This window comes from Mustela nigripes, chromosome 5, assembly GCF_022355385.1.
Source record: "Mustela nigripes isolate SB6536 chromosome 5, MUSNIG.SB6536, whole genome shotgun sequence".
NCBI lineage: Eukaryota > Metazoa > Chordata > Mammalia > Carnivora > Mustelidae > Mustela > Mustela nigripes.
Window position 1 is genome coordinate 74,777,514 of NC_081561.1, and position 27,221 is coordinate 74,804,734.

The following is a 27,221-nucleotide window of genomic DNA, read 5'->3' on the forward strand; positions in this document are numbered from 1 at the left end:
AAACAAAAACAAAAAACCTTTTCTCCTGTAAGACTAAACTCAAATAACATTATCTCCATGAAGACCTTCAGGATTAGGTATGGGAATAAAACACTTCTTATCTGTGCTAATGGTGTCCTGTTTAGTTAGATCTTGGCCAAAGTGTTTAATACATTCTTTCTTGACTTATAGTTAGCCGGGTACATTGAGGATATCTACTCTGTTCTTTGAGAGTAAGAAGCTTGTCATGCATTTTCTTTTTTCTTTTTTTGCTTTACCCTTCAATGAAAGAAAGATTTCATAGTAAATGAGTAATTTTTACATAGTGTAACATTAAGTAAACTTTAGCTCTATGGAAAAGGCACTTACAGGGCATTCCCTGATAACAGCAGATTAATCAGCATTGTTACCTTGAGTTGCTCTAATCAATACCTTCGTTTTTTTATACTTTGGTGCAACAAGGAGGTCTAAGATTAGGGCTTTGAACTGGCTATTACCTCTCCTTGGAAACCGCTTTTCTTTTGAAGTTTTACATGGCAGCTGTTTCTTGAAGTCAGCACAACTGACCCATTTAAAGAGAGCTGTTGTTGATCTTGAATTGCGACAGAAACCCTGTGCCCCGTCACTGCCCCCCTGGTGTACTATAAGCTCTACCATAACTAGGAAGTTGCTGATTTGCCATCATGTGTCTCAAGCTTCATGAGAGCAGAGGACCTGTCAGCTCTGATAATCATTGTATTTCCAGGACGTGGAATGGTGCCAGACTCACGTTGGTGCCATTTAGGTCATATTATTTTATTTAAAAATCTGTGGTCTTTAACGTTGGCTTCCCATCTGTGTCACCTGTGGGACTTAAAAAAAAAAAAAAAAAAAAGCACAGATGTTCAAGGTTGACCTCAAAGATTCCAACTCATTTGGCCTGGAGTGATGCCCTTTAAACTTGGCTCTAAATGTGTGAATCATCAAAAGTTCTGGAAAACAAGGAAAGATAAACTTTCCATAGCTTCCAAAGATGTGGTTGTTTTTAAGACTTTCTGCATTTTATTTTAAATCCTCATCTCAGATCCTTAATCCTTGTGACTGTCATGGAGAGATAATCAGGAGATCAAACATGAACTCACATGAGCCACAGGAACATCTGGGGCACTTCCCAAGTTTTAATTATGGTTTCAGGGGTGTAAGAGCTTAATGATAGTTTCAGTGCTGAAACAAGTTTGGGGATGTCGCCCTACAAATAAAGGAAGTGTAAATAATTATACTCTGGCCTTCAGTTTCCTTGCAAGACCCGCAATTACCAGATTATTTGAAAGAAATGTGCTACATGTTACATGGCTATTTTTCTGTTAGCTCATATAAAGAACATGTCATTGAATACCTTAAAACAATGCTGATTTTATCTATAATATCTGCTTTGGTGTTCATCAGAGTCTATTAAAACTGTACCACAGACTTCCCTGAATATACAGTTTTTCTTTTTTCCCCTCACATTTATGTTTTTGATATCGGACTTTCTTCTCAGACTCTTCCTTTCCCTCCTCACCAGAGTATCTAAACAAATTTATGCCGTTCCGTCCCTCTGATTTTAGACATCAGACACAGACGTGAAAGTGAGTAAGACTCTCACGTAGAGCCACACACAGTTTGGTGGCAGAGTCCAGCACTGGAATTCCGCTTCCTTCGTATCAAAGTTGTCCCCATATTCCTAACTCACTAGGCAGGGAAATAAAAACAACAACCTTAAAACTGTTTCTCAGAGATAATTTGGCTGGTTTGGTACTTTTTTTTTTTTTTTTAAGATTTTTATTTATTTATTTGACAGAGATCACAAGTAAGCAGAGAGTCAGGCTGAGAGGAAGGGAAGCAGGCTCCCTGCTGAGCAGAGAGCAGGATGCGGGGCTCAATCCCAGGACCCTGAGATCAAGACCTGAGCCGAAGGCAGAGAGAGGCTTAACCCACTGAGCCACCCAGACGCCCCCGGTTCGGTCCTTTTAATCAGAACATCCCTATGGTGATCTTCCACTGGTAATCTCCAGAAAAGATTTTCTCAACCTTTTCTAGACCCCAAGGAGCAGCTACATTTAATTTATAACCTGAAAATATTTCCTAAAAAAAAAAAATCATAATCATGCTTTCTGAAATTTTATTTCATCTTTCTTATTGCTTGCTGAGAAAAAAAAAAAAAAGTACTTTTCATTTTTAACACGCCTCCTGATGTGAACAATCTCTAGAGATGTCCCTTTTCCAGAATAAAATCTATGTTTATGTGTTATCACTCTGACCTTCCAAATCCTTGAATCATTTTACTTTTTCATCTTGGTAGGTCTTTTTCTTCATAATCTGTAATTGAATACTTTAAAACACCTCACATTTACCACTGGCTCCAGTTCAGTAGAGAGCAGTGTGAATCAAGTCCACAAGTTCAGAAATGCAAGAAATGAAACTTCCCTTATTTTTCTGCATCTCATTGTTATGTCTCCTTTGAGTTCTTTTTCTTCCAAGGAGAATTTTAGAGAAATGTGTGTCCCCCACATCAGGAGACACTCCCATCTGTCTCTCCCTGCCTGACCTGAAAGTAAAGGGTTTCTTGAGTGTCGGGTGCCAAAGTCTTAGAAGGCAGAATAGTGGGAAGGATTTTTTTTTTTTTTTAAGAAAAGTCTATTTCCTTCCCAAAGTAGGATATAATATAAATTCTAATCAGGTATGCATACTTGGTATTTCTAAAATAACATGTAATTTAATAACTTGTTAAAGTTAGGCCACACTTCAGAAACAAGCAGGGGTACCTTTCAGTGATTCCTCTGAACTAAGCTGTACCCCCAGAAGGTTATAACCACCTGCTGTGTGGCCTTTCCTTTATTCTAGCGCTAAGGATTCAGATGGATGGCAGGAACTGAGTCAGCAAAAGCGGATATAATTGAAATAGCATAATCCAAAGGGACATGAAGCCCACTAAACATCAGAGGGGAAGAGCTGTGCCCTCCAATCATGAGAGTCTAAAAAAGGTGTTTGGGTGTCCTTGGCTGGAAACCGAGTCATTGGTGTCTCCGGAAACAAGGAGCTAAACGGGAAAGGTGAGGAGCGTCTGAGCAGAGTAAGGCTCATAGGCTCACTGCCGGCGAGGCTGGCCAGAGCTTCTGCAGCTGGAGGTCAGTGTGCGGTTGGCCAAGAGATCAGTTAGCCCAGCGGCCTCTGAGTGAGCTCCTGGCTCCAGTTCAATAACTAAGGGGTGGTATCTGGGAAGGTCAACACTGTCGATGCCCTACCAGGAACTAGGATTATACGCAGGGCTTCAAGCCCAGATGCTGGCTCTCTGCCCCATCTGAGTGTGATCTTGAACTCTGTTTTGCTTCCTGAAAGAAGGAGTCCAAGGTCTGTCTGCCTTCAGGGACGGAAGATCAGCAGTAAGTTTCCACTGGATCCCAATTACAGCAGGGGCAATGTTCTCAGCCTCTTGGAGGCTCTTCCGGTGCTTTTAACTATCTAAGGCAATTTGAGGCTTCTGTGTCTGCTTAGACAGTAGGTATGTTGTACAGTGTTTGAAAATGGTGGCAGTGGGTTAAGTGAATTTTCACTAGAGATGGAAATATTGCAAAGTTCTGCTCCTTTACATTCCATCCCCACTCCCTTGTAGCAGCTTCCCCAGTGCTCTCCCTGCATACACCTGCTTGCATGCATGGGAGAAGGGAAATGGGTTTACAAACAGATGACAGACTTCCCAAGTTGGGAGGTCCAGGGACACACAAAGATGATAGGTTGCCTGGGGTGCCCGGGTGGCTCAGTGGGTTAAGCCTCTGCCTTCGGCTCAGGTTATGATCTCAGCGTCCTGGGATTGAGCCCCGCATCAGGCTCTCTGCTCAGTGGGGAGCCTGCTTCCCTTCTTCTCTCTCTGTCTGCCTCTCTGTCTACTTGTGATCTCTCTGTCAAATAAATAAATAAAATCTTTTTAAAAAAAAAAAGATGATAGGTTACCTGAATATAGAAAAAGCAGGGGACCCCAGCTCACCACTTTGTCTCTGAATATCAGTGTTCTTCAGTGTATAAGTATAAATCAGGGATAGTGATACCTGACCATATGAATTAATGTACATGACACCCCTGGCTGGCGCCTGACATGTGATGAACACAAGTGTCCACTCCCTACCAGCAGCTGTAATTGTGGATGTTGTCTTTGTGCCCAAACAGAGCTTCCTCAATAGTTCTCATCTGAATATGGGTTTGCCCTGCCGGGAACATTGAACAATGCCTAGAGATGGTTTTATTGTTGTTTTGTTATTGTTTTGTTTTTTAAGACTTTATTTATTTGAGAGAAAGCACCCACAAGCCAGGTGGAAGGGCAGAGGAAGAGGAGAGGGACAAGCAGACTTCCTGCTGAGTGCAGAGCCTGCCAGTTTGATGCGGGGCTGGATCCCAGGTCCCTGGGATTAAGACCTGAGCTCAAGTCAGACACCCAACAGACTGAGCTACCTAGTTGCCCCTGGAGACAGTTAATTATCGCTGGTGGGGAAGGGTCCTACTGGGATTTGTCTGGCAGAGGCCCTTCATATACTGCTAAAGATCCCACAGCACACAGGACAGTCTCCCACAGCAAACAACCCTCTGGCCCAAAATGTCCAATAGTGTCAGTGTTGAGAAACCTGTCGAGGGACGAGGAGGTTGACTTTATCCTTAGGGAAAAGAACATGTTAACCTACTAACAATTACTGACCTCTTCTGGCATTCAGAAACAAAGAGCCTGTAGAATCTAGACCTGCTGTGAAACTGAATCTCATTCTGATGAAAGAACACTTCTTAATTGTAACCAGAAAGTAAAGTTTTTGTTTGTGTTTTGTGTTCTTATTTAAATAAGCAGTTCTAACCACTCAACTCATTTGTTGAACTATGGATCGAAAGATCTAAGGCCGGATTTTGTTCATTTTAATCTTTACCAATAATACAGCCTAAAAACTATTTTTGCTAGATTTGTATGATTGACTAAATAATTATGTCTGCATGACACCTACAACCAAAGTGTTAAATTCTGTGTGTAGAGACTTAATGTCAACTGAAATGCAACTCTAAAGGAAGAAGAAACCAAGTTTAGCTTGCCTTAAGTATACAAGTAAAATGTGCTAGAATCGAGTTCTTATGTCACAAGATATTAGAAATCAGATATTGATGTACATTTTAAAATATTTAATTTATAAGAATGCTTTGGAGTCAAGGGCCAGTTTTAAAGGTCGACTTTCGTTGTATGTTTATGTTGTTCTGTTGTTAGGCGAAGCCTCCCTGGTGGGGAGATTACCACCTAACTGCCTTGTCGGGCTACCTGGAACACGGGAGAGCCCGCGGTCATTGCCAAGTGTAACAGCTGCTAGTCTGTGTTAACATCTGAGATCCCACCTTTCTAAAGGAACATGCATTTCAAAGCCACTGGTTATTATTACAACCCATTTTAGTTTTAGACTTTTGGTTTGTCAGTTTTGTTTCCTAACTGGGAAGGATTTTAAAAGAGGACCCAGACCCCTTCCCGCTTCTATGTTTAGCATGTCATAAATTCCATTAATAAATTCTTGAGAGTTTGCTCTTCTGTTTTTTAAAAAATAGTACTAGTGTTAGTCATCTGTTAAAAACATGTCGAAAATGGATTGCATGTGTATAAAACTATACTAGATTTGAAGACATATTTTCTTTGAAAAAACTTGCACTCAAAATATCAAATATTTTCAGAGAAGAGAGACAGAAGGTATACAGTTTCTCAGCGTGAGATGGGTCATTCAACGTGACCTCATTTTTAAAGTTCCTTGGTAATCCTTTTATCTCGGGTGAATAAAGGCTGTGTGTCTGTGAGGGTAGGTAGTCAAGAAGCTTCTGGTGACTTCTGATTGCAGTGGGGATGGGAGCACTGAGAGACACAGAGGGCGGGAACTTTAGGGCTGTCTGTCTCTGCCTACCTGGTCACCAAGCACACGGTCCCTTGAGCCACCTTCTAAAATCTTTGGTTAGATCTGGTTTGCTTGGTTTGTATCACCCACTAGGTACCTGAAATAAAGTCGTCATCAGTGATTTAGAAGATTGTACATTTGCCTCCCATTTGTACCAAAACAGTTTAAAATGAAATGAATTAATGCTTTGTCCATATTTTGTACCTATGTTGTCCTTTGGTGATAATATTGAGAGTTAAAAAGACTCATCTAATTCTTTCTACTCTTGTTTATATAAAAATCTATCTTGGGACGCCTCAGTGGCGGGTGGGCAAGAGAGTCAAATATCATGAAGGAATTAGAAACAATGCTTGGGGATGCCTGGGTGGCTCAGTCGGTTAAGCGGCTGCCTTCGGCTCAGGTCATGAGCCCAGTGTCCTGGGATCGAGTCCCACATCGGGCTCCTTGCTCGGCAGAGAGCCTGCTTCTCCCTCTGCTTCTGCCTACCACTTTGTCTGTCCATGCTCGCACGCTCTCTCTCTCTAACAAATAAATAAATAAAATATTTTTTAAAAAAATCTATCTTTTTGAACTGATTTTGTAAAAATGGCCTTTACTTTCCATTTTAATTGCAATTTATAGTTTCTCTTCCAGAACTGTGATACTCTTGGTCAAAAGGAACTCACTGATCCTTCTTCTTCTTCTTTTTTTTATCTGTACTTGGCTGGAGGGTCCAATAATCCTCTGTGATTCATAGAACATAAAATTGTACTTAATTTTTATTCAATGTTACATTTACTTATTCATCAGATAGGTTTGAGCACCTGTTATATGCTACAGCAGTGCTAAGTGCTAGAGATTCCCACAAGATAAAATAGTGTCTCTACACTTGAAGAGGTAGTTCATAGGTGAGTCCTTATCAGCACTAAATTCAATATGGTACATGCTCGAACCAGTGAGAGCAGGTTAAGAGAACCGTGAGGAAGCAGTTACTTGAGAGAAAGGCTTTACAATGTAGAAACTATTTGATCTGGGCTTTCAGCATGAAGCCGGGTTGGATACATGAAGATGACAGGAAAAGCCATGACTTGCCAGAGAGTAGTGTGAGTAGAGGAATGGGAGCAGAAAGCCCTCGTACTTTGAGAGCGATGGTGAACTGGTGTGGCTGGTGAGGAGACTGATGGGAAAGGTTGCAGAACCCTGAGCTCAGGGGCTCTAGCTGATACCCTGCTTTGCTAGGAGGGTTATATTCCATGGGTGCCAAGTGATAAGCCGGCAGAGGCTCTACTGTGATGTAGATAGACCAGGTATTGTCAGTGGGATAGGTGTAACACCCCCCCCCCCCAATCTGGACCGATCTCCCTTTTTTTCTTATCATGTTTACTTTAGAGATTTTGAAGTATACGAGGGAGTTGTTAGGAGTAAATGAAAAAAATTAGCTATAGGTTGATTCACTTACCGGTTACGTTTATTTAAAATTTTTTTGTGGCTTTTTCTCCTTGTAGTCTTTTTCTAGGCATAGAAAAATATGCATTTTATATAGTATTTGATACAAAACTTGAAACTAAATATTCACATCTTTTTTTAAGTTAATATGATATTTTGAGCTTGTAATATTATCATTGTTTTTCTGGAAAATGACTTCTTATGATACATAGTGTTCCCTGTATGGACTTAGAAAGTATATAAATAATCCTTGTTTTGGGGAAATACAACATATTTCACCGTGTCATTATTTATCTTCAGTATTTGTCTTCAACGTGGTTTGCTGAATATCCCAGTTAATATGGGTAAAGCAGAATAATCCAACAGTGATATGGTAAATTTGTTTACTAATTCAGCTGGAAAAAAAGGTAATGAATAAATGTTGGTTGACTTGAATGGAAAGGAGGCATTTGCTTGGATGGTAGTGAGGGTAATTTGAGCTAGATGTTAGGAAGGACTCCCTAACTATAACAATTGTGAGACAGTATTTGTGATCACGGGACTCTTGAACCTATAGTCTCATTCTGCAGATATTTTTAAAATAAACAACAAGTATTTAACTACTATTTTTTTTTTTTAACCATGATTGAATAGATAGTATCTTATGGCTGTCCTTGAGATTTTCAACTTTTGTAATCCTTTCCATTTTTGCTTATGTTTAAAATTTAACAAAATAGAAATATTGAAGAAGTTTAGCAGTTACATGCAATCTTAGTCTATTCAGGGTACTATATCAAAAATACCATAGAGCCGGTGGCTTAAACAATTTATTTCTCAAAGTTCTGGAGGCTGGGAATGGGAAGTCTTGAGATCAAGGCAGCGGCAGGTTCCGTGTCTCATGAGAGCCGGCCTCTTGGTTCGAAGATGGCCTTCTTTTCTCTGTGCTCCTGCTTAGCAGAAGGGGCTGGGGAGCTCTGTGGGGTTTTTTTTTGTTCTGTTTTGTTTTGTTTTTTAAATAAAGGCATTAATCTCATTCATGAGGTTCTACCCTCATGATTTAACCACCTCCCAAAGGCCCCAACTCCAAATACCACCTTGGAGATCATGAGTTCAGCAAATGAATTTTGCAGAAACACATTGTGTCCATTGGGCATGCTCACTGTAATCAGTCTAGTAATCCAGAGGTCTGTAACACAGTTACCGCCTTTTCCCTAGCCAGTCTCACTCTTCTGCAGTAACCAGCATTAACGATTCTGTATGTATCTTTTCTCACAGTTCTCGTGCCTATGCAAACATATGGACGTTGGTATCTATATGAGAGCACAGTACTGCGTACTGGTTATTCACCCCAGGGGAGTGGAATACTGTGTACTAGTATCCCGGAAAGACTCCAAACACTTCTTTTCATTGTGCCTGGGTATTGGAGTTGCAAGGAAAACAACACAGCCAAGCAGTGGATGGAACAACGCTTTACTTACAGAGAAGAGACTGAGCTGGATCAATGTCAAGAACGTGCCTCGCTCCCTCAGCCAGCAGCGCCCCCACCCCCCACCCCGCTGCACCCACTGCCACTGACTCAGGGTGTTGGCCATGTGCAACCCTCTTGTTTATTTCCACCAGGACCAGCAACCCCTCCCTTGAGTCTGAAATACTGAGAGTCAGGGTGTGCCTCATGGCCAATGATGTGCAAATTTAGGCAGAGCAAAAGGACACTTCCTGAGCCTAAGATTAGGAAAGATAATCGCCCACAAAGTGGTAAACCCTAGACAGGCTAAGTGGGGGTCGGAACACTGCATGCTTGAGACTGCCTTTCCCAGCAATTTTTATTGCTCTCCCCGAATGTAGCATGCGTAAACAAAACAGAAGCCATTTGGCTTTACACATTTAGCAACATGCAGTGACCATTCCTTCTGGTCACTGCATGTCAATCCAGTTCATTATTTTTAATGACTGAGAAATAGTATGTGATGTGGGTCTTCTGTCCCTGTTTCAGCTCTTCCCCTTCTGATAGGTGTCCACATTTTTATAGTTTTCTACCACTACCAAGAAGGCTGCGGTTAAGTTTTTAAAACCAATCTAATTAGGTCTGCTTTTTCCCCCCCTGTGAGACTGTTTCTCAAGAATGGGAAGGCAAGGTCAAAGGCTCTTCCAATCAGCAGCACATTCCAGAAGCTGAAGATGAATTAGAGGACCTATTTCTCTGCAACCTTGCCAACACAGGCTGTTCTCCAACGTTTGCATTTTTGCCAGTCTCTCAGATGAAAAATGGCACACCTTTGCGATTTCATTTTGCATTCTCCTTATTTCTGATAAGGTTGTCTTTTCATATTTTATTTAGCCATTGCATTTTCTTGTATGTGACTTGCCTTAAATTTTTCTAATTCTTGCACATTTTATTTTTGCTGAACATTTCGTGATTCAGAAATGCATATTTCTATCTCCTTTAGCATTTATTTTTCTACCCAGATTTCAGGAGAAAAAGAGATTTTCCTCCAGGGCATTGTCAGTAGCACCTGTTTGAAATATTAAACATTTGATAAGCAAACCCGGAGAAATGTGGAGGTTACTGAACTGATTGCTTAAAGGGGAAACTGCATGCACAGAACTCTGGCCAGTGCTTTTTATTTATTTATTTATTTATTTGGCCAGTGCTTTTTAAATGGCCAGGCTTCTGACAAGAATGTACAATGGGAAAGGACAGTCTCTTCAATAAATGCTGGGAAGGCTGGACAGCCACATGCAAAAGAATGAAACTGCTTTCTTATAGCACACACACACACACACACACACACACATACACACACACACACACATATAAGCACAAAATGGATTAAAGACCTAAATGTGAGACCCGAAACCATAAATTTCCCTAAAGAAGACATAAGCAATAATATTTTGGACATCAGCCTTACCAACATTTTTCTAGACATGTCTCCTCAGGCAAGGGAAATGAAAGCAAAAATAAACTACTGGGACTACACCATAAAAAAAAAAAAACAAACATTTGCACAACAAAGGAAACCATCAACAAAACAAAAAGGCCACATGATGAATGGAAGAAGATACTTGCAAATGATATAGCTGATAAGGGATTAATATTCAAATCTATAAAGCACTTATACAACTCAGTAACAAAAATAAGCCCTCCAAAAATCTGATTAAAAAATGAGCAGAGGACCTGAAGAGGTATTTTTCCAGACATACAGATGGCAAACAGACACATGAAAAAAATGCTCAACATCACTAATCATCAGGAAAATGTAAATCAAAACCACACTGACATATGACCTCACACCTGTCCAAATAGCTAATATCAAAAAGACAAGAAATAACAAGTATTGGCAAGAATGTGGAGAAAAGGGACCCCTTGTGCTCTATTGGTGGGAATGTAAGTTGGTGCAGCCACTGTGAAAACAGTATGGAGTTTCCTCAAAAAATTAAAAATAGAAATACCATATGATCTAGTAATTCCACTGCTGGGTATTTACCCAAAGAAAATGAAAACACTAATTTGAAAAGATAGTCATTGCAATATTATTTACAATAGCCAAGATATGGAAACCACTCAAGTATCTACCAATAGTTGAATGGGTAAAGAGGATGCGAGGTGTGTATGTGTGTGTGTGTGGGTGTATTCATAAAAAAGAACAAGATTTTGCCATTTGCAACGACATGGATGGACCTAGAAAGTATTATGCTGAGTGAAATAAATCAGATAGAGAAAGACAAATATCATATGATTTCACTTAAGTGGAATCTAAAAAACAAATGAACAAATGGAAGCAGAATCATAAATACAGAGAACACACTGGTGGTTGCCCGAAGGGAGGGAAGGGGATCGGTGAAATAGGTGAAAGGGATTAAGAGGTACAGACTTCCTTCCAGGGATGGGTCTAGCAAGAGGTTTCTGTGGCTGAGGTCAAAGAGGTTGCTGCCTGCATTCTCCTCTAGGATTTTGATAGTTTCCTGCCTCATTTTTAGCCCTTCCATTCATTTTGAATTTATTTTTGTGTGTGGTGTAAGAGAATAGTCCAATTTCATTCTTCTGCATGTTGCTGTCCAGTTTTCCCAACACCATTTGTTGAAGAGACTGTCATTTTTCCACTGGATATTCTTTCCTGCTTTGTTGAAGATGAATAGACCACAGAGTTGTGGGTTCATTTCTGGGTTTTCTATTCTACACTTAGAGTGGTAAGCATAACTTAATGCATATAATTGTTGAATTACTAGGTTGTACACCTGAAACTAATATAACACTACATGTCAACTATACTTGATTAAAAATAATAAATAAAACCCAGATGAATAAAAATAAATGAACAGAGTGCTGAGAATGGCCAAGGTATCAACTGACAGGGGTCCAAGCTACACCCCCACCTCAGCCTCTTAACCCTCACAGTAGTCTTCATGTTGTGTAAGGACTAGAGAACTCTAAAAAGCTAAGATCCATCTTAGGAGGACTTTCTTACCATCCCTTTCTTTAAATATGCTTTGGGAATGAAAGTTACATTTTGCTGTGCTTCATGTTCATAGCAGATGCCTTCCATTGCAAAGTAATGGTTTTACTATTCTTCCCAAACTCATCCTAAAAGATAACCTAGCACTTAACGAAGACCAGTGGGCAATCAAGGAATGACTGAGGATGAGACTGTAGTTTGTCTAGCAAAGCTGTCTGCATGTACACCTTGTGTCTGTCTTGCCCCGCTCAGGGACTGGAGGAGTTGAGAAACTGGTCCCAGACTGCTGACTGTATCTTGAGTATCTTAGGACAACTCACCAAGTAAATGATTATTTCTGATGGTGTGAGGGGGGGGGGGAGAGAAGACATTTCTTTCTTTTTTTTTTGCACAGGAGTGCTACTTTCTGTTGATGAGTTTGCATTCAGAATAATTTATTACCCTAGAGTTTTCTTATAATAATAATAAGGGAGACTTTCTCCCTTGCTCAAGGCAAAAATCTAAGGCTGGGTGTAAAATTCAGAGGTTTATCTTCTGTCCAGATTGGCTTCCCTTTTCCACATTCCCTGAGGGATAGATTTGAATATGTGTACATGGGGTGACAGAGGGTGAAGTGAGGGTGTGGATACAGAGAAAAAGATGATTTAAAGGTTAAGATGGTCTGCCAATTTTTGGTCTGTCTATACACATTGCTGCAGTTTTATTTTTCCTCATGTTACGTAGGTGTTTATGCAAAGAAGGAAGTTCCTAGAGTCTATCCATCATAAACTTAGGTGTGTTTTGTTTTTTCACAACTGTTTGTTTAGTTTTTTATTCACAGATTTGTGGCTGCTGTGACTTTATTTTTGGATTGTTTAGGTTGGAGTTCCAGATTTATCCAATGTGCCTCTATTTTCTGTGGGTCAAACTGCGCCTTTAAAGAGTAGCAAATAAAGGTTTGAAATGGGAAGAATATCTCAGGTTCCTTAATCTTATACTTGAAATTAGATGATTAGAGGAGCTGAGATTTGTGATAAGTAGTTTACATCTTTTAATCGAAAATTGGCTTAGTGTTTTTCTCCATGGTTTTGAGTGTGGTTACTGAAATGCTCATAACTAGGAGAAGCCATTGGTGTGGATAAGGCCATGTGACCTCATGTGAAGAATAAAAGGTCAGGTCTGAGCAGCCTGCTCTTTGATTGTGCTTCAGGTTGGCTCCACTTGGAGTGAAATTCAGAAGCAGCCCCTGGAGGAACACATCTACCCCATCTTCTGTAAGAAATTTAAGCTTCTTTATTTCTGGCTTTTATTTCAGAAATCCGGATATCTTCTATATTTGTTTACTTAATCTACTTATAAAATAGTTTTTACATTTTTTCTACAGTATTCACGTTAATTAAGTTTTCTTTTACTGATATATTCTAAACAGTGTAAGTTAACATGGAGATTGGAAAGTATAACACAATTATATCTTGGTGACATGAAGAGACATCTTTCTAGCACAAACAGTCCCAGATATATATCAGTTTTCAACTTGCCAGTATGTTGGGTAAGTTTCTGCTCTCAGTGTCTATTACCAAACGCAAGACACATTCTGGCATCACCCATCATGTATTGAAGAGCCTAATTCATCTTAATCTTTCTCACTTAACTTATTGTAGCTTTTACAAGGAAGTAGACTGAGATGTAGACTTTCCAAGGCCTTAGAATTTGCTTTATCTGGGAATATAAAGGTCTAAACTCTAGTAGAACATTGACAAAGCAAAGGCTAGCTTTTGGCTTAATGTATTCCTTGAAGGGACTAGATGCAGTAACAAAATGGAACAATAGTACCAGTACAGCTGATGTGTGCTGATTGTTAATTCTCTGTCATGTGTCATTTGCTACTCCTGTCAATGGCCATTACATTGATTGTAAGTTTTGGTCATTTTAACTTCAGCACTACGAAAAGAGAGATGCTCCCCTGGCTGGGTATTAGATTTAATTTGTAGACATTTGAGTAGTACATATGGAAGGTCATGATGGCTTGTTAAATTATTCCACAGATGTTTATTGAGCATCTAGAATTAACAGTGCATACAGTACTTCATAATCCAGAGAAAAGAAAGACAGTGAATCATACAACTAAAATATAGTGTAAATGCTACAATACTTGAAGTCGTCTAAGTCTTTATTCTTCCCAATGTCCACTAAATAATCCTTTGCTGTTCATTTTGTTTCTGAAGTAGGTTTTGTTCTTAGTAAGTAAAGAGCACTGAATTTGCCATAAGACATTTGGTCTACTTGGCAAGTCAGTCTCCCAGGAGATCTGTTAGTAGAAACTCATCTAAGAGGCTGACCACCACTATGTGAACTGGTGAAATAAGATTTCTGGACCTAACACCCCACAGGTGACAGTTTAGAATATGACATCTCTCAGCTATACAACCAAACTGGGAATTCCAGCCTAAATGACCAGCTGATCTTACACAATAATTGAAGCTGTGTGTGTCCTAATGCAATGACATTTTCTGTAGTTAGCCCAGTAAAATGATGCCATGAAACAAGCCACTCCCAGGGCCCTGGACAGTGCCACCGTGGCCATAGGACAAGGAAATTCTGTCCATTGCCCCAAATTACCACAGTTCTCAGTGCCTTCAGGAACACCTAAAGGCATGAGTGGCGCATAAGACCCATAAAGTCTTGGATAGATGGGTCCAGTTCAGGCTCTCTGACATGAGTAGAAGTCCTTGTCAGACCTTAGGCAATAATTCAAGTTTATATGCAAACCTAATTTGTTTGAGTTTCTTGAAGATAGCTTGCCTTCTGGGGCCATGTTCTTAAGCTTTATGCCATCTTTAGGATTTTGGTGACCTCATCAATACACAATGAACCTGAAAATCTTTTATCAATGGTATCTTTCCCCTTGTAGTCAGAAGACATTCACCTTGCATATATGGATGAATGAAAAATGGATGAAAATGTCTTTGTAGATCTCTATCTGTAATGTCACATCACTTCCATCTTTAGCAGAAGTTAGGTTTTGGCCAGTCACAGGTTTTTGTTTAGGGGATTAGAGTCAATTTTAATCAGCATCTAACTATGTGGATTGTTACCTAAGTAACATATTTGAAAAAAAAAAAAAAAAAAGTGAACGGATGAAGTATAAGAATTTAATTTAAGCTACTACAACCTCAGAAGCATCTTCAAACAAAATACTTAGTAAAAAAGCATAAAATCTTTCTTTATGTTTAGTATAGTCTCAAACTGAGCATTACAAATAAGACTTCTTTTTTTAGCTACATTATTAAATGAAACCAAAGCTTTAGAAAACAATGCTATTAATAGTGGTGACTCATATGTTCTTCATATTTTAAGAAGGACAGTAAACTTTAGAGGACAGAGTCTGAAAGATTTTCTTCACAAAATTGTTTAACTATAATTATGGTAGTATATAGTATCATGTGTCTTCAAGCAACTCATAATGCAAGTTGTAATATAGATTATACTCTGTACAATATTTAGTAGTAATTTATATATAGGAATGTATATAATGACATATATAGAATGCAAAAAAGTCAAAATTTTAGATCAGTTTAAGGCACACAACATGTTACTTATTCTCCTAGTGTCGTTGGCAACTTTGCAGGATTCTTAGAAGGGAAACTGAAGATGAAGGGGGAAGAGGCTTTTGAGGGTGAAAGAATGGCACAAAAGCATAGGACTGAATAGAACATAACCGGGGACATGGCATATGGCAGCCTGGCTGGTTACAAGACCTTCCTGGGAAAATCATAGTCAGGCTAGCTAGCATCCTTACTTTCAGCCAGCCGCAGGAGGTTTTGGATGCTCGCGTAAGAATTTTCAAATTTAGGCTGGAAGCAGTTCCATCCATTGAATATTTTTTGAACTGAATTTTGACAAGATGAAAGTAATGTGTTCAAAATATTAATTTGAGTGTTGTGTAGATTGGGTTGTGTTGAAAGAGTGCAAGCAAGGTGATAAAATTTAGCTAAGACTGTAGTACTCTTAAGTGTGTAGTGATAAAAGCCTAAATCACTGTCATGACAATGAGAGTTTTTTAAAAGGTTAGACAAATAGGACACATAATGAAAAGATATGGAAAGAGCATCAAGAGGACTTAATAGTTTGACTTTCTATTCCAAGGGATTGATTCAAGAAGCATTAGTTGAGCAATGCCTGTATGAGAGATTTGGGGAGACGAAAGCCCACCCTAGATTCTTCCCAGTGCTTGGTAGTAGGAAGGCTGCATATTTTAAAGTTACAGACCTTGGCCTTTAGTAAACCTCAGACTTGCTGAGCAGGTTTTATGGCAGTTTTTCTGAGTTGGGATAGAGAGACATTTTAGTTCCTGTCTGACTTGTGCATGAGGTGTTATGGTCAAGTTGAGAAAGTGTGAACTCTGTAACCTGATAGATTAACCTTCAGATCGTAAGTCCCTCACTCATCAACCATGTGAGATTGGGTTAACTATTTGACTTTCTGAATAATATTTCTTAATTTGAAAAATGATAAAATACCACCTGTAGAAGATGACTCCCTATATATCTTGCATTCTGCCTGTCTTGCAAACAGAGATGCTGATTGCCTTTTTTTCTGGACAATCTTTTCAAGAATATTTGTACCAGATAGCCTTAGAAAATAGAAATCGTGTCTCCCCAGAGCAGAAGACAGGTTTGGGTACTGTCCCATGGAATAAAGATAGTGTCTCCCTCCACGGCAAATATTGGGCAGGTTTGCTAACTGCCCATTATAAGATTTGAATTCCCTGAGAAATTCCCAATGTCGTTTAGCTGTGATTCAAACCCACTGTGTGAGCATTTTCCATCCAGGCACCTCCATGTCACCCCCATGGGACTTATGGCAAGTGGCACAAACCAGAAGGTGATGTTCATGTGTTCATGCTGCCTACTGTGCTATAAGCTTCTGATCAGGAGCCTTGGGTCTTCTGCCAGCGTCTAGGAGACTAGCAGCCTAAGTCTTTAGGTTATGAGTTGGATAAAATCTGAGACCTTCTATCCCAGTGCTATCTGCCTAATGTGTTTCTGGGGAGGATGTGACAAGATAAACTGTGTCACACCTGCCATATACCATGTGGTTAGAAAGAAAGCATTTATTCTCCTTCTTCCCTTAAGAGAGTAATTGACCAGCTGCTGAGAGAAGGTTCTCACTGTGACAGCAGCATTTAGTCCCTTTTAAATACGGTTTCCAGGTCAGGGCACACCCTTTGTGTAGTATTGGGACATATTTTGACGTGATTCTGTGAGGGGGACCCCAAAAATGTTTGAGAACAGAAGATGAGTCTGCTGCCTGGTTGCAGTTGACAGTCCAATGTTCTTCACCAACTTCTCTCAAGGCCAAGAGGTGACACAGGGAACAGCAGGAACAGCCTGATAGCAATTCTATGTATAGTTTATTAGGACTGAGCTGGGACAAGCAGAGGTCAATATGGTACATCTAAGATGGTCATCTCTGAGGAAGGAAAAAGGGTGGGGCATGGGGAAGAAGGAGAGAAACTACTGTCTCTCAGAGAATCCGAAGGAGAAGATGGGATAAATTGGCCCTGTGAGAAGAATTGATTGTTCCCAACAAGGACTGACAGAGGAGAGAGTATCACCCTTGCAGTCATTTGAGTTTCTCTAGTGACTTCTGCATACGTGAGTGTGACATTCAGGTGATTGATCCTAAGTTGCTTTTTGAGAGACATCCTCTCATGGGCAGCTCTAGGCATAGCTCGTACACTCTGCTCTTAGCTGTGGTCCGCCCTTAGGAATGCAGGGCTGGAAAGGTGAACAAAACTGGCTTTATGTCATTCACTAGCTTACATTCTGATACAGGAGATAAGACATGGAGTGGAATCAACTCAACACAAAGGGGACAATAGTGAGTGCCTAAGAGTGGTACAGTGTGATGATGAGACCAGTGCTGACAGCATTGCCAAGGGAGAGAGTGGGGCCAGAGCCCTTGTAGTCTTCAGAGTCCACTCTAACCCCTCACTCCAGGCCCCTCAGTCTGACCAAAGATGGCAACATGTAGTGCAGGAAGCTTTTACATCCAGAGGGCATGAAGGAGCAGGCAGGTCCTTGACTGTGGCCCAAAGCCAGTAGGAACCTCCACAGAGCTGCTGTAGGACACTGTTGAGAACTTCCTCCAGGCTCTCAGAATATGTCCCTCATCTCTGACCCAGCTTTTCTTATTTTCCAGACACAAACGTAAACTGTGATATGGACTTTACCTGTGTCAGATTAATTGGAAAACAGCCCAACTTGTTTTAGACACTTTCCTTTAGGCTTATCTCTGGCAAGCCCACCACCACCCATGGCTACAGAACAGCATGGAACTGTGGTCCTGACTTGGCCTGTGCTATCAGGAGGCACCAGCTGTGAAGACCCAGGCATGGTGAGCCTGGCCCCAAACACTGGAGCAGAAAACACTCACCTCTCATTTCTCAGGGCAGGAAAAAAGAACACACTTCTAAAGGCAAGCCGGAAGTTGTAGGGTAGACTACTCAGGACACTCTGGGAATCCAGTCTTAGACCCTCAACTCCAGGAGAGTTTTGTGCTCTTGAAGATAGTTTTTTGTGCTCTTGAAGATAACCATAAATCCAACAGTGAGAGTAGCTCAATAGTTTTTCCCAGAGAGAATAAATGGAGATATTTTGAAGTTTTATGTGAAAAGAATGCCTGGAGTTATTTTCGCCAAACATCATGATGAAAATATAAGTAAGTAATAAACACTACAGTCTTAGATTTATTATTTAAACCAGAGTGAATTTTCATTTATTTTATTGCATTCTTTCTTTTTATTAAGTCCTGAAATAATTTTATATTCTTTTTGAAAATACACACTTTTCTTCCTTTGTTTGGTTCCACAGCCATATTTACTCCTTCATTCCTTAGTATGGGTGCATACACACATACGTGCAAAATTATCTTACCATTTAAAAGAAATTCGGCAACTTTTATATATTTGCCAACTACACAGGATAGGGTCATTCGTTCGAAATTATGGTTTGTAATTACTTTAACTCCTAGCCGTCTGTACTGTTTTAATCACGTGCTTGCAGCCATGACCTACTCCACTGGAGAGCTCTACAGGATGCTTTAAAAATATATCGATACTGGGGCGTCTGGGTGGCACAGTTCGAACCCCCATAGGCTCTGTTCTCTTGGCATCTGCTTGGGACTCTCTCTCCTTCTCCCTCTGCTTCTCCACCTGCTCTCTCTCTTTCTTCCTCTCTCTTTCTTTCCCAAGTGAATAAATAAATCTTAAAAAGAAAGAAAGTATATTGATGCCAGTGGGCGATCTCTCCTCAAGGTTGAAGAAGGCATTTTAATTCAAAGCTCTTTTCTTGATTTGTACTTGCCAACATTTGTCTACTTTACTTCACATAGTTGTAGGACAGGGAAGGACATAGGCCCTGGGGTCAGACTAGTCTGCCTTAGAAGTGAAGATTTTCAAATGAGTCAAACCTTGAACCCAAGATCATAAGCGGGGGTCTGCCTCAAGAAGGCTGGGACCAGCCCACAGTCCCTTCTCTGCTGGGTCTGCTTCAGTGGGTTGTGTCATTCAGCCCTACAAGTGGGACCTGAATGAGTCATTGTGGCCAGTTGTAGGAGTGGTGAAAGCAGGCATGAGGTAGCATTTGACAGCTACCTTGGGACCTGCCTGCTTCCAAATTCTGTGCCTGGCCAATGGAAAAGCACAATTCCTGCTTGACAGTCAGACCTGTGGATATTTGTTTACCCTTATTAAAATATTTGTATATTTTATTGTGTGTAAATGAAAGAAAAATGTCTGTCTTTAGGTTAGATCCTATCACAGGATCACAAAATGTATTCACACTATGTTCTTTTTTTCTTTGGTGAGTGAGCTTGAGCAGGACAGGGGGTGGGGGGGCAGAGGGAGAGACAGAATTTCAACCAAGCTTCATGCTCAGCACAGAGCCTGACATGGGGCTGCATCTCATGACCCTGAGGTCATGAGCTGCATCAAAATCAAAATCAAGAGTTGGACCCTTAACCAGCTGAGCCACCCAGGTGCCCCCATACTCTATCTTGGTGTACATATGTGTAGCTCCTTTTTTTTTTTTGTTAACCTGATCTGGGTAGGAGCCCTTCAGTTTTGGGTGGTAGAAAAGAAAAATAGGTTTAGTCCATTCCAATGGAATAATTTAAAAACCCCTTTAAATAATATTTGTTTCCTCAGTTAAATTGCCCTCTAGCTCAGATTTCTCCTTTTTCAGCCCCCTCTTTCCCTTGTCCTGACTAAGGAGGTAGCCAGTATGTGGAAACAGGAAGGATCCATGTAGGGTTTTGTATTCTCTGCTGTCCCATCAACTGGGACCCTGATGTCCTCTGATGCTGACATTTTCTGTGGATATTATTCAGGAGCTTGTCTTCCTCCATGGGGTTTGGGCCCAGTAGCTCTCACAAGCTGATTCAGCCTCAGTTTGCTTCTCGTTGGTGGCAGATTCTCTCCACCTCCTCCCTCCAGACCTCTAGCCAAGGCCAGCAACTCCAGCCCCAGCTGCAGGGGAACCAACCCCTTATCAAGATGACAGCTTCCCAGAGTGGGGTGTTCTAGACCCCATGCATGGCTAACTGACTGCAGAAGTGTGAATCGGGAAAGTAAACACCAGGGGCTGGGGCCCAGCCTCCCAGCCTCTGTTCTTTTACAGGGATGTGGCTACGTGCGGGATGGCCTGAAAGAGATTTTTTCCAGAGCCCAAAAAGGAGATTGGGACAGGCTTCCTGTGCCAGTCAGAGACCAGAAAGAGGCCCATGAATGGCATGCTCAAAAGGGGTGCCTCATTCAAGGGAGTTCAGTTAAGGGACTGTTGGAAAGAGAGGAAGAGTTAAGGGAAGCCAGGAGGGGGCGTTGAAGTACCTCAGAAGGACAGCAGCAGGAAGGCCCTACAAGCCATAGGCTGGAGGAGGGGCTCAGGTTCTAGGAGCTTGACAAGGGCGAGCTGTAGAAGAGGACGATCTAATAGGACTGTGGGCTTTGGTAGTGAAAAAGCTGAAAGGGGCAGAGCAGCCTGGCAGGGAGGGTGGCAGTGCCTACCCCTGTCTTCTGCTCTCCAATGTCCCTCTGGGGCTCCCCACTGGTCACTATAGGGTAAGGGAATCATATTGATGTCATCCGTAGGTCAGTCTCCCAGGGTGCAGAACAGAGTGGAGAAGAGGAAAGAATGGGTTTGCAGGGGGCCAACAGAATCTCCATCGTTCTGGGCCAAAGCCCAGCAAGAAAGATTGAACATACACATCTCACAGCATCTCTCTCCTCCCCTCCCTCTTCCCACCATCCCCCAGGGATAGAACAAGAGACACATGCATCCTTAATAAATCCTAATACACTGTGTATTAGGGGAACTCCCTGGCCCGCATGTCCTGGGCTTGGCTTCTGATATATGAAGAGGGAAATAAAAATATAAAGAACATCCCCTTCTTAGAAAATTGCCTATTTTGCAAAACTTTTGTCTTTCTGGCAAATCTAGTTTCAAATGCCAACAGTTTAAATATGAGTCTTTTTTGTGTGTTTCTCTTGCTCTTCTGCCTCACTTCAGATAGGTGGATGCCTTGATTAGGATTTCCTTGCTAGGAAAATACTATATTCTTGGAGAGGCAAAAGAGAATATAAAGATTTTACTTTGATTATTTATTTGACAGAGACACAGAGAGGGAACACAAGCAGGGGGAGTGGGAGAGGGAGAAGTAGGCCTCCCACCAAGCAGGCATCCTGATGCAGGGCTCTATCCCAGGACCCTGGGATCATGACCTGGGCCAAGGCCGATGCTTAACAACTGAGCAGCCCAGGTGCCCCAGTAAAAGAAAATATAGCACATTAATATTTTTTAAAGATTTATTTATTTCTTTTAGAGAGACAGAGAACAGGTTGGGGGGGGCGGGCATAGGGAGAGGGAGAGAGAGTCCCAAGCAGACTCCATGCTGAGCACGGAACTCAATGCAGGGCTCGATCTCCGGACCCAAGATCACGACCTGAGTGGAAACCAAGAGTAGGCCACTTAACTGACTGCATCACCCATGGGTCCCAACATGTTAATATTTTTTAAAATGAGTACTCCAAATTTCATCAATATGCTGGTCTGGTCTCACTTAATGAGGTCTATGTTCTTTTCCTTGGAAACAACTTATTTCCTGGACACGAGGCCTTGCATTTCCCTAAATTCAATAGAGCTTCACAACTCAACCTATTATCAACTAAAATGGGTTTTGCATTACTGCTTTCTCTAGAATATAGGAAGATACTAAAGATATCTGTTGTCTTGAAAGGTCTAAGAAGCTGCCGTCTGTTCCCGGTACATGTCCTCTCACACTGCCAAGAGAGGGGAAGATGGAGAATTTGCGCATTAGCTAAGTTTAAGCAGTACTTGTTCGATTCCTGGGTCTGGCTGAGTGAGGGAGCCAGGGGAATTTAGAGGTACCTACCATGGCTCTTCTTGCTCCCTAACCAGTAGGGCAGGGGGCAGCCGACCTTCTGTGCCCATCTCTTAAATCGTGTTTGGAATTGAAGCATTTTTTTTGCTGAGTGTGGAGCCGGAGGTCGGGCTCAATCTCACCACCCGGAGATCACAACCTGAGCTGAGACAAGAGTCAGTCACTTAACCAACTATGCCACCCAGGTGCCTCCTCCTCCCTCCCTTGTTATTTCTCAATGTACATAGTTGTTCTAGGACTTTGACTGAAAATACAACAGCTGCATGTAAGCATAAATATTGACTAGCAGAAATAAATGACAGTATTTCCTCCCTTTCAGTAACCTGCTTAACATTATTGTACTGAGTCTACAGATAGTCTCAGGTTGCAGGTGTCTGCATAGAGCTGACACAGTCTTTCTGAGGGATCATTAGTAGTGTTCAAAATGTTCATGTCCTTTGATTCTGGAATCCAGTGTATAAGAAGTCATCCAGATTTTGCCTAATGATTTTACTAGATGTTCACTGTAGCTTCCCAGTAAACAGGGTAAGTTGTCTATCATACATGAGGTAATACACCATGTAACCATCAAAAATATGTGAATATGGCTGTGTTTTTAGACATAAAGGATATTCATGATATTCTGTGGAATAAATTAAGTTCACAACAGTAAGTGCATACAAATATAACAAGAAAATGTATACATATGCATAGAAGAACTGATCAGAAAGAATGGACCAAACTGAGAGTTATTAATGGGTAGTGTGATCAACAGTCATTTTAATCAATAAGGGATACTTGTATTTTTCTTTCTTCTACAATGAACAGGTATTACTCGTGAAAAAGAAAATTACTTAGCTTTGAAACTGGCATCTGGGGTAGGTAGGTGGGACAAGAATCTGATGAACTTGGATCGGCAAGAGGCCACTTTCACTGATGCATGTCTCTTTATCATCAGTGACACAACTGTTGACTCACACAAAAGGATGTGGGTACAAGGGACTCAGGAGTGGGGCCAGCTTGAGAAGACCTTTGCAGATTGGTTCATATTTTTATTTTCTTTACCTAGAATGTCCTGATAGTGAAGGATAATTATTTACCTTTCCTTTTGACTTTAGATAAAGTCGGTTTTTAATTTCTTTCTCAAATAATAATATCTAGACAAAAGAATATGGACAAAATAAGCTTAAAGTGTAGAAAACACTCCTACATGGAAATCCGGTGTCCCAGAAATGGAGCATTCCCATTAGCCCTGTAGAGATCCTTTGTAAGTTCGCTGTTCCCATCTACACCCACTCTGCCTCAGAGAAAACATTGGACCTGAATTATTTTTATCACTGTCTTGCTTTTCTTTATAATTTTATTTCTAAACAATGTTTTATTTAGTTTTGCATATTTTTGGTCTTTGTACGGGTGAGGTTATACTTTATTCTTCTTCTGCAACTTGTGCATTTCACTCAGTATCTTTTTCTGGAGTTTCCTCCATGTGGAGTGGCCGCAGCTCACTCACTTTACTGTCGTCAATCGTGCGGGCATAAATGCATCGTGGTACACTTGTGTATTGTCCTGTTGATGGACTTTGGCATGATCCACAGTTTTTGAACCATGAAAGTTCTTATTGATGGCCTTGGGCGTTCATGTATGAGTGTCTCAGGTATATCCATCGGTGTAGAAATGAACTTACTCGATCATGTTAGATTATTTTCCAAGTTATTTGTCTCTCTTTATATTCTTGCCGGGAGAGTATGAGAGTTTTCTGTCCTCCATGTAGTCATCAACATTTGGTAATGTCAGACTTTGAACTTTTTACTAATCCAATGGTTGTGAAGTGATTTAATTTGTATTTCCCTGAACATTAGTGACATTCAGCATGTTTTCTTGGGTAACCATTTGTGATTTCTTCCTATAGCAAATCTGTTTTGGGTCTTTTGGGCTGTGTTTCTGGTGGGTTATTTCCTTTTTCCTTTTTTTTTTTTTTTTTTTTTGCCTAGTTTGTAAGAATTCTCTTTATTCTGGGACCTCATCTTTTGCTAGTTATACATATGGGAGATATCTTTTAACTTTCCATTTAGTGTGTGTGATGAAGAGACATTTGTCCTTTTATTCACCTTTTTTCATGATTTGCCTTTTCTGCATCTTGTTTAAGAAGTCCCTTCCTACCTAGAGTTTCATAAACCCTACTCTCTTCTAAAATGCTTATAATTTAATCTCTGAGAATTATGTGAAGGTGTCCAATTTTATTTTTTCTACACGGATAACAAGTTGTTCTGGGACAGTTTACTAAAAGGTCTTCCTTTCCCCCACAGATGTATATAAACGCTAGCTCCGTCATAGCTCGTGTCCTAAAGGAAGCTTCCATTTATGTGGTGGCCTTACAAGAAGGCATTTTTCTCACATAACAAGTTAGAAGTGGTACTGTTCGGGGTCATTGTGTGGCCCAGTGATGTCCTCAGGAAGCCAGGTGCTTCCCTGTGTCCCTCTACCAGCATCAGCTTGTGATGTCCCCTCACAGCTGCTGCTGGTCCAAGTTCCTTTTCCACACGATTTCCACGTGCCAAGTGGAAGTTTAAAAAAGTTACAGTGCTGTCTTCTCTACAGCTTCTTTTGGACCACCCATGTAGTGTGCATTCAGCTCACACACAGTCCCTCCAGGGTGAGGAGCCTTAGGCAGGCGTGTTTTGTTGCCCACTCAGTGCTGAGGGTCAAGGCTGCTTGCCTCCCAGATCCTTGTGGGCAGCGATGGCATTGGTTTCCAGTTCACCTTCCTCTCAGGGTGCAGCCCTGTGGGGATGCAGATCCCCTCTCCTTGGGTGGCCCTAGGCTTTGTCCTCTGTCCTCTGCACCCCAGGAGACTGTGAACACCGAAGCCGGAATTCATCTTGGTGGCCAATGTGGAACTAATGAAAACTTCTTCTGTTTACACCTCTGGCTTCCCACTTTGACTTAGATCTTTGGCTTCTTAGTGTTCTTTACTATCTTAGCAGCTCATCACACATTTAGAGAGATTTTTTTTTTCTGGAAGTTTTGGTTTTTTTTTTATTTCATTTATATATTTTTTAAAGATCCCATTCAATTATTTGAGAGAGAGAGAGTGCTCACGAGCAAGGGCAGGGGTGAAGGGCAGAGGCAGAGGGAGAAGCAGGCATCCCACTGAGCAAGAAGTCCCAACATGAGGCTTGATCCCAGGACCCCAAGATCATGACCCAAGCCGAAGGCAGATGCCTAACCGACTGATGCCCCAGGAATTTTTAATTGTTTTTTGTTGTTGTTGTTGTTGTTTTAGCAGGAGGGTCTGTCAGGATATCTAATTCTCCAGACTGTGGAAACAGAAGTTGGCCAAATTCTTTTTTTTTTTTTAATTGCATTATGTTTTATCTATCTTGCCTAAAGGTTTGTTGGAGACTGAACCATTGCAAGGACGAGATGAAGACACGGTAGCAAGTGCTGACTTCTCTAGCATGCTGTCTGAGGAGGAAAGAGAAGAGTTAAAGGCAGAATTAGTTCAGGTATGTTTCGCCATTTTATTGTCCTTCTGTCTGCCTCAGGATCTTAGGAGTTATTGTTAGTTTTGTATAAGTCCCATGTTTTAGTTATGTTGTCTTTCATGTATTTATTTATTTATTGAGAGAGCACCAGCAAGGGTGGAGGACGGGGCATTGGGGGAAGCAGAGAATCTCAAGTCACGGAGTTTTACGTGGGGCTGGATCTCATGACCCTGAGATCATGACTTGAGATGAAATCAAGAGTTGGAGGCTTAACCGACTGGGCTACCCAGGCACCCCTATTGTCTTTCATTTAATAAAATTTAATAAATGATATTGTAACAGAATTCATTTTTTTCTAGGGTGTTTTTTGTAAATGCTAGTGGTCCATTATCCACTGGTTATAGTAGAAAAAGGCATAGTTAATGTTTCTGAAGCAACAGTAACAAGTAGCTATAAATATGCGCCTCTTACTCTTTTTAATTTCACAATATTACGGGAACAGTAATCACTTACGGACCTGATGAATTCCTCCAAGACCTTGGTATAGGTACAGGTACAGGCTCCTTTGTAAGAGCAATTCCTGCTTTAGGTCAGCAGCTTAGCTCAAGCAATACTTCGAAGTGATTTCTTTCTGTAATGAGAGGTCACGGAAGCAACTGGATTGCGTTAAGTCGTGTACTTGTTTGCAGAGGAGTAAAGTTCTGGGGGCAAAGAGGAAAGCTATGGTGAATTTCGGTTGCCTTAAAACTGGTGTAGTCGCTGCGGGCCTCTAGACTTGGAGGCAGGGATGACGCCTGGCTGGTCCGGAATACAACTTCTGTTAAAGCCAGCCCTTTCAGACTTTGCTACCAAGCGGTTACATTGTAAGAGGAAAGCGCTGGAGAAAGGGAGCTTTTCAAGTAGAAGAAGCAGTTAGGGCCAGAGGAATGAGACCCATATTCCTCCCCATTCTACGTCCCTGGATCCCAGGGCAGGAAGCTCCTGGTCAATCCAGAAGCAAGGCTCTGGGCTCAGTCGCAGGCAGAGGACACGGCTTGGGGCGGCACCTCGCCCTCACCCTGCTCTGTCCGCTCCAGGCCTCAAGCCCGAATGCTGGGGCATTTGTTTCAGACAGCTTATAATAATATTAAAGACTTTTTAGGTGCTTTCACAAAACACACCCAAAAATAACTTCATTATAAAATGGACAGAGCAGCTTGTTCTTCTGGCACAACAGAAATTATTTTAGCAAGCACAGCCTCAAATCAAATAGCCTGGCTCTTGAGCGGAGTCTGTCTGCGGCCACTGATCTACAACCACCCAGCCGACTTCCGGTTGGCCACACACGCCAGCAGGCCGGACCGAAGTCAGCTGGGGAAGAAAATGTCCTAGCTCCGTGTTTCCTTACAGCCCAGAACTCTGGTTCATGACCAACTTGTTCATGTCAGTTGTGGTATCCAAAAGTTATATTCTGCAGACTGTGTCAGCTGATTCTGAGCTGAAATTTAATTCCTGCACTGTTATGGTCCAAGTCTAAGTTCAGACAAAACCTCTGTAGCTGACCACCTTTAGAGAGT

General features: G+C 41.3%; 1 protein-coding gene across 6 annotated transcripts in view; it reads left to right on the forward strand.

The window, feature by feature from the left end:
* Nucleotides 1-27,221, forward strand: part of TPD52L1 (TPD52 like 1) — a 96,948-nt gene that overhangs the window by 35,949 nt on the left and 33,778 nt on the right. For all 6 annotated transcript variants that reach the window (XM_059399131.1, XM_059399132.1, XM_059399133.1 and 3 more), the window contains exon 2: nucleotides 25,571-25,686. In XM_059399131.1, the coding sequence (XP_059255114.1) occupies nucleotides 25,571-25,686 (116 nt within the window). The remainder of the gene's footprint in view (nucleotides 1-25,570; nucleotides 25,687-27,221) is intronic.